General features: G+C 52.1%; 1 protein-coding gene across 1 annotated transcript in view; it reads left to right on the top strand.

Annotated features, from left to right (window-relative positions):
- Positions 1 to 7,500, top strand: part of macf1a (microtubule actin crosslinking factor 1a) — a 99,917-nt gene that overhangs the window by 51,404 nt on the left and 41,013 nt on the right. Inside the window, 9 exon segments of the mRNA XM_048229057.1 lie at positions 100 to 229; positions 855 to 1,054; positions 1,362 to 1,723; positions 1,725 to 1,806; positions 1,808 to 1,862; positions 2,366 to 3,021; positions 3,024 to 3,365; positions 4,150 to 4,447; positions 4,450 to 4,640. Coding sequence (XP_048085014.1) covers positions 100 to 229; positions 855 to 1,054; positions 1,362 to 1,723; positions 1,725 to 1,806; positions 1,808 to 1,862; positions 2,366 to 3,021; positions 3,024 to 3,365; positions 4,150 to 4,447; positions 4,450 to 4,640 — 2,316 coding nt within the window.

Genomic DNA, 7,500 nt, shown 5'->3' with positions numbered 1-7,500 from the left:
CAATATCTATGAACTTGATCTATGAAACGACAGCAGTGGAAATCATTTCCTGAGTAACGTTGTTTACTGAGGAAATGGCGGTCCATCTCTGTGGTGCAGGCACTGCTATCAGAGCTGGCAGAGCAGTCTGGGAAGGTGGAGGAGCTGAAGGGCACTTTGAAGAAGCTGATCTCCGAGAACCCAGACTCCCCTGAGGTAGAGACCTGGAAGCAGCAGCTCAGGGACATTGGTAAGTGTGTGTCTCCAAAGAGGCGGCAGAGGATGTGAGATGTGATGAATGAGAGGATTGTCAAGTGCCTTTTATGTGGTAGTGTGGTCACTTACGAAACCTCAGCTAAAGACCATGGAAGTGTGTGTCTGTGTGTCTGTGCCTGTGTGTGCCTGTGTGTGTGTGTGTGTGTGCGTGTTGGATCACAAAGGATGCTGTTTGTGTGATGTTGTGGAGCTTAGAGGGGCTGAATGGCAACTTCTCCAAACGGAAGGTTATTGACATCAGAATGATGATATCATGGTATATTATGAATGATCAATAATGTTAATCTTTGATTGTTGTTTTTGGCAGTTCTAGTTCATTAGCTTTAGTATTACTGTACTTAAACCAGGCTTGTGCAAAATTCCAGAGTTGAATTGAAACTGGCTCTTAAATTCCAATTAAATTCTTGAATTTCACTTGCATTTCAATTGAGGTAGCAAACAGGAAGCAGAATTGCAATTCGAATTGTGCACAACCCTGACTTAAAAACTCCTGCCTCAACAGCTGACATCCAAACCCTTCTGATGCTGCAATCATGGTTGTAAGCATTAGCGATGTTAGCTGTGCTGTGTTTCTGATCAACCACTCAATCTTTCCTCAGACTCGCGCTGGGAGAAGGCCAATCAGACGGCAGCTCAGAGGCAGGCAGAGCTGGAGACGTGTGCTGATAGGCTGGGCAGTTTTGCGTCGGCAGCCAGTCAACTCGGCCCATGGCTCAAGGAGAAGGAGCTGATGATGAGTGTCTTAGGACCACTGAGCATCGACCCCAACATGCTCAACACACAGAAGCAGCAAGTGCAGGTACTGTACATAACACACACACACACCCACAAACACACACCCCTACACACACACACACACACAAACAAAACACACACACACACACACACACATACACACACAACATCACCAAACAAACAAACACTATCAATAATAACACACACACACACACTCACACACATTGCATCAACGCGTTCACTCAGTGCGCACGCAAAATGATTGCAAAATGATTAGCTTGCATACTGCATATGTGCGTTTTTCCTTACATAATGGTAATACGTTAGCATTCTCTTCTGGTGTTGACCTGTGTCTCTTCTCTGGTGCTCAGTTCATGCTGCGAGAGTTCGAGACACGCAAGCCGCAGTTCCAGCAGCTGACGCAGGCCGCCGATGGCATCCTCTCCCCAGCCGAGGCTCCCCAGCAGGACTCCTCGGAGCTGGCGGAGGTGCGTGCCGAGCTGGCCGACATCTCAAGAAAGTGGGGGAGGGCCTGACATCGCTGCCGGGCAAATGGCCGCGAGCAGATCGAGAGCGCCCAGGGCACCAGCGAGCGGCTGCAGGGCCTGCTGAAGGAGCTCGGGGAGCGCGTGGGGACGCTGGCCGAGACTGGACGTGCAGGGCTCGCTGAGCCCAGCCCGGCGCCATCAGCCGACGGGCTGCAGGAGACGGAGAGGGTGCCCGAGCTGGAGCAGCCAGCGTCAGATGGCCGAGGCCCAGAAGCTGTGCGACGAGCTGAGCGGCATCGTGGCCGAACCCTACCTCCGCGACGAGCTTCCAGAAGAGACTGGGGAGTGTCAGTGGGCCCCTCAGGAATCTGGAGGAGAGAGCTGGTGAGTGTGTTTGTTTGTGTGTGTGTGTCTGTGTGTCTCTTTTAATCAAACCAATATGAGACTAAACAGTAATCAACTTAGAACTCGATTGCACCATTACACATCACAACTAGTGTTCTAAGTGTACTAAGCAATAAGCAGCTGAATGGTCCATCATGTTTGCATTTCTTTTTTTCTTTTTTTGTAAAGTATATTTTTTGGGCTTTTTTATGCCATTAATGTGATAGGATAGTTGAGAATGACAGGAAGCGAGTGGGAGAGAGAGTCGGGGTGGGATCCGGAAAGGACCACGGGGCGGGAATCGAACCCGGGTCGCCGGCGTACAGTGCAGGTGCCCCAGCCAGTTTCGCCTACAGCTGGGGCCATGTTTGCATTTCTACTGCATATAGCACTAAATACCGCCAGTTTGTGGCTTTGGACTGAATTCTGGGTTCGGATGAGTTGCCTTGGAGTGTTTTCCTGTTTGTAAAGTACCTCGTCTGAAACTGTCCCCCCCCCCCCAGCGGATGGCCTATCACAGCTGCAAGCTGCTCTCTCCAGCACGCAGCAGTTCCAGCAGATGTTTGACGAGCTGCGCAGCTGGCTGGACAAGAACGAGGGGGTCACGCAGACGGGCGCAGACGCCCTGCCGTGCCGTCCGGCGGCGCTGCGAGAGCTGCTGTCCCAGCACGAGGAGCTCCAGCGAGGCGTGGCCCAGCAGAGGGGTCACTACGAGCTCATCCAGGCCGAGGGGGCCACCCTGCTGGCCTCACTGCCCCCTGGTGGTGAGGAGCGGGCAGCGCTGCAGGCCAGACTGACCACACTGAGACAAGACTGGGACAGGATGAACCAGCTGCTGAACGAGCGACAGGCCCGGCTGAAGGAGACACTGGCCCGGGCCGACCAGTACCAGCAGCAGCAGAGCGACCTGGAGCCGTGGCTGGCCGAGAGTGAGAGGCGCGAGGCGGAGGTGCGGCCGGCGCTGGACGCGGCGTCCCTGGACGAGGCCCTGCAGGCGGTGCGGCAGCTCGGGCTGGACCTGGACCGCCGCCGGCCACAACTCGACACGCTGAACACCGCCGCCGACCAGCTGCTGGAGCTGAGCCGCGCCGGCGAGGAGGAGGTGCGCTGACGCAGAAGGTTTCCAACCGCTTTGGCCGACGGCCTGTCCGAAGGCTGTCCAGGTCAGCCTCCCACCAGCTGGAGGAGCTGACCGGGCGGCTGCGGGAGTTCGAGGACGGCCGGCAGGCGGTGGAGCGGCGGCTGGAAGCCGCACGGCACCAGATCGAAGTCCAGGAGGCGCTGGGGCCGCAGGCGTGCAGCCAGAAGAGCCTGGAGCGTCTGCGCAGCCAGCAGGAGGCGCTGCACTCGCTGGCCTCACAATTGTCCTACCTGAAGGACCTGGCCCACGGCCTGGTGCAGGACGCTCCGCAGACCACAGGGGCTGCCGTCGCCGAGGGAGCCCAGAGACTACAGCAGCAGGCCCAGGACACAGAGAGAGAGTTTGGAGACGTCAACGAGAAGGTGAGGGAGGACAGAACACATTTAAACACATACACACACACACAAACATATTTTGGAGACGTCAACGAGAAGGTGAGGGGGGACAGAACACACACACACACACACACACACACACACACACACACATATATACACACACACATATATATACACACACACACACACAAGCAGATTTTGGAGACATCAATGTGAAGATGAGGGAGGACAGAACACACGCACAAAGAAACACACACACACACACACACACACACACACACACACACACTCACAAAGAAACACACACTCAGACTCAGATCTCTGGAATGTGTCACAAGTCCAACCACAGAGTTATTTACTACAGGGAGGGCTGTCTGTAAGTGTATCTGTGTGTGTCTAGAAAGAGAACAGATAGACTCTAGGCAGTCAACAGTGTCCATATGAGTTACATAGACAGGCTGCTGCTATACCAGACCTGACTGCAGTCAAGCCAGATTGTTTCAGAGGAAAGGCCGAATGTCACATATCTGTAGCATGTGGCCCATCAAGCTCAATTACACCCCACAATGTTTCCATTTCTTCTGCAGCAGTGGAACTGCAGAAGGGAAATAAGTTGGCCGGTTTGGGATTATTTGTATAATCTTTAAACTATGTATATTGTTTTTGTTGGCACAAAACCTTGTTTTTCACATGCACAGTAATTGTATTTTTTAGTAAATCAGATCATTGAATATGATTATATATGGTCATGTAATAATGTTAAGATACTAACTAACTAACTTTCTATAATATTTTCTGTCTTTCTCAGCTTGAACAGTGCTGTTCGTCTCTGGAGTCACGTCTTCATGGCGTTGGTGAGGTGCAGTCGCGCGTGCGCGACGTCTTCTCCCGCCTGGCCGACCTGGACGACGAGCTGGACGGCCTGAGCCCGGTGGGGCGCGACGCCGACTCGCTGGCCTCGCAGGCGGAGGCGGTGCGGGGCTTTCTGGGGCGCGTGGCGGCGCTCCGCGGCGACCTGGAGGGTCACGGCGGCGACTGCACGGCCATGCTGCGGCGCGAGGGCAGCTCGCCCGATCTGCTGGCGCCCGCCCCGGTGACCGAGGGCGCCCGGGCAAGCTGGCCGAGAGGGGACAAAGGCTACCGGGGCAGATCGAGGGTGCCAGCGAGCGCGTGCACGACTTCTATGATCACGTGGGCAAGCTGCAAGGCTTGCTGGGACATGCAGAGGACAGCTTGGCAGCGCAGGGTGCCGTGGGAACAGAGGTGGAGGTCATCAAGCAGCAGCTGCAGGACTTCAAGGTAGGAAACCCTGATGACCATTTCTCTTTCTCTACCCTACCCTGTCTGTGATGCTCACCTGACAGGTGTTACACTGTTGTTGTGCTACTTTACTTGTGTTAGTTGTTGTGTTCTATTAACTGTGTATGCAAGGTAGACTTATTGGAAGACCACTGAATGTGTGACTTAGAGAGGTGTTATGTTGTTAATAGGATGTCTTTTTATTTGGCACCATAGTGTGAAGGTTGCCATAACTCCCAACTACACCACAATATTCCCCCAGTTGAAGGTTACTGTGAGGAAGGGTTCTTCTTTTTCGGGCTCTGTTGTTTATATTCTTCTCTGTCATCATAATGCTGCCCGACATGGTGAAGTTGAAGGTGTACTCAGCTTGTCTGATAGTGGTGGCATCTCTGCGTGGTCACCTTGAGGAGCTCCTCTCTGAGTAATGGATTTGTTCATCACGTCATCATGAGCACTGAATGGGTCAGAGCAGCATGGCTTCCGTGCAGATCTCCTGAGGCACAAGGCGAGAAGCTCTTGATATTTTGCCCTTTTCCGAGGGCTGCGTCCTTTTCCCATTTTTGGTTTTAAGAGTGTTCTTGTTCTTGTTTCTCCTTGAGGTCCTTGGTGGTGGTCTGCAGAGAATGTCCGTGTGTCTGTGTATCTGTGTGTGTGTGTGTGAGAGGGAGGGTGTTCGTGTGGATAGCTAGTCTTCCATAAATCACCTCCTTCTTCAGCCTTATTCTGGGCAGTAGTCCCAGCAGCACACTCTCCTGGCTGGTGGAATGTGTGTATGCGTGTGTCTGTAAGTGTATCTGTGTCATGTGTGGGTGGTGGTGGTGGAGGAGGGGGGGCACATGTGACGCATTCTCCCCAGATGCTCCTCCGCCTGGGCTGCTACGACCTCAAAGTGATACAGACCATACCCAATATCCCATCTTCTCCCACCACACACACACACACACACACACACACACACACACACACACACACACACACACACAGAGTACAGACAGACTCTGAAGATCCATTGGGTATTGTGGGAGTATCTATATAGAGACTGCAAAATGATATAACTGTTGTCCCTCTTTTGAGAGAAAGGGATTTATTGTGTGGAGAATCTTTGGGTTATTTTATAAGAGGAAGTGTAGGTGTGTGTCTTAAAAAGACGGAAGAAGAGCAGTGTAGTTGATTAAAATATTTCCTAACTCACACACACACACACACACAGCATGCCACGTTGATTAAGTGTCCACGTCTGCGTCATGTTTCCATCGAGCTGCAGGAAGATGACCTCACACTAGTGGCTCACACCATCCGATGCTGTTACTAGGCACCAAGGTTCAGTCCTCATTACGGTCATCATCATGGTGATGGTCAGAGAGTAAATAGCCAGAGCACAGATGTACGCAGACAAAGTCCAGACGAGAGCACCTAGACAAACAGACATGTGCAGCACATCCACAGACACAAAACAGGTTATTACCGGTACCATCACAGCAAACGCTTTGGGTTTGACTGTAATGGAAAAAATCCTTTCTTCTAAATGGTGTTCAGGGGCAGCAAGGTATTGAGGCAGGCCAGAATCAAATCAATCGTATAAAATTCTGCTTTCTAAGATGCCTTTGTTTTGACGAATTGTGAAGGCAGCCTACATGTATCCTTCAGGCCGCCTTCAAAGTCCAAAATTCTATTGAGTTATGAAGTCAGCTGTCGGTATCTTAGCAACGGTGTCCCAGCAATAAATAAACAGAAGACAGCGTTCGTTGTTGCTACCTTGCTAGGCCATCCGAAACAGAGTTCATAGCTGGTACCTTGATGCCTGCTAGGGCAAGTGACTCGTTAGACAGTTGAAGGCAGTTGGCAGATGCCTTCCATTTCAGTCCAACCCATAGTCTGTTTGTATTGTAGACAAGTGCATTGTGCTCTGTGTGTGGGGTGGGGTGTGAAATATGGCTGTTGTTTTTTTCTGAGCATCATCTGCTGAGGGTGTTGTTGATGGTGTTCATTCTGTGAAGTCCATGTCTGTTACTATCTATGATGTTCGTGTGTGTGCGTAAGCAGCTCTGGATTCTCTTCAATAGAGGATTAGGCCTCCTGTCTCGGAGACCCCTCCCTGTCCCTCAGCGTCTATCTGTCTGTCTGTCTGTCTTACGCGTTCATTTGGCCTGAGTGTCCCTGTGTCCCACACCCTTCCCAGAGTTATTGTGTCTCGCATCCATAGCTAGTTACAGGAGGAGGTCCACAAGCACTTTTTGTCCGTCTCTTTCTCTATTCACCATTACTGTGTGTGAGACACTCTCTTCTTTTCTCTCTCTCTCTCTCTCAAATACACCCACACACACCCACACACACACACACACACACACCCACACACACCATGTCTTTGTTCAAAATGAAAGCTAGCGGTGGGGAAGTGGTGCAAAGACCAAGTAGGCAGATAAGAAGGTGGAGGCGTGGGTGTGGTGGTGCAGTGTGGTGCCGGCTGGGGGAGTGGAAGACTGAATGGGCTGGCTGGAATGGCAGAGAGGCCCAGTGGTATGGGCATGGGAATGAGCCGACACACATCTGGGTGTGGAGGAGAGGAGAGGAGGAGGAGAGAAGAGGATGAGAGAGGCAGAGACGAAGGAGGAGGGGCACGGCCAAGGTTGTGTGTACTTGTGAACGACTGAAGGGGAAAGTCTCGGGCCCAAAAAGATTCAGTGAGAAGCTAAAAGCAGAAGATGAGAGAGAGCGAGAAAGAGAGAGGGAGAGAGAGAGGAGAGAGAGGGAGAGAAGTAGGCTGAGGTGTAGACAGGAGGCCCTGGCCAGGGCTCTATCCATCGTGTGAAGGAGCTGATGGTATGGGGGTATTTATAGGAAGTGAAGGAATGAGGTC

This window comes from Alosa alosa, chromosome 20 (genome assembly GCF_017589495.1).
Source record: "Alosa alosa isolate M-15738 ecotype Scorff River chromosome 20, AALO_Geno_1.1, whole genome shotgun sequence".
NCBI lineage: Eukaryota > Metazoa > Chordata > Actinopteri > Clupeiformes > Clupeidae > Alosa > Alosa alosa.
This window is presented reverse-complemented; position numbering and strand designations above follow the sequence as displayed.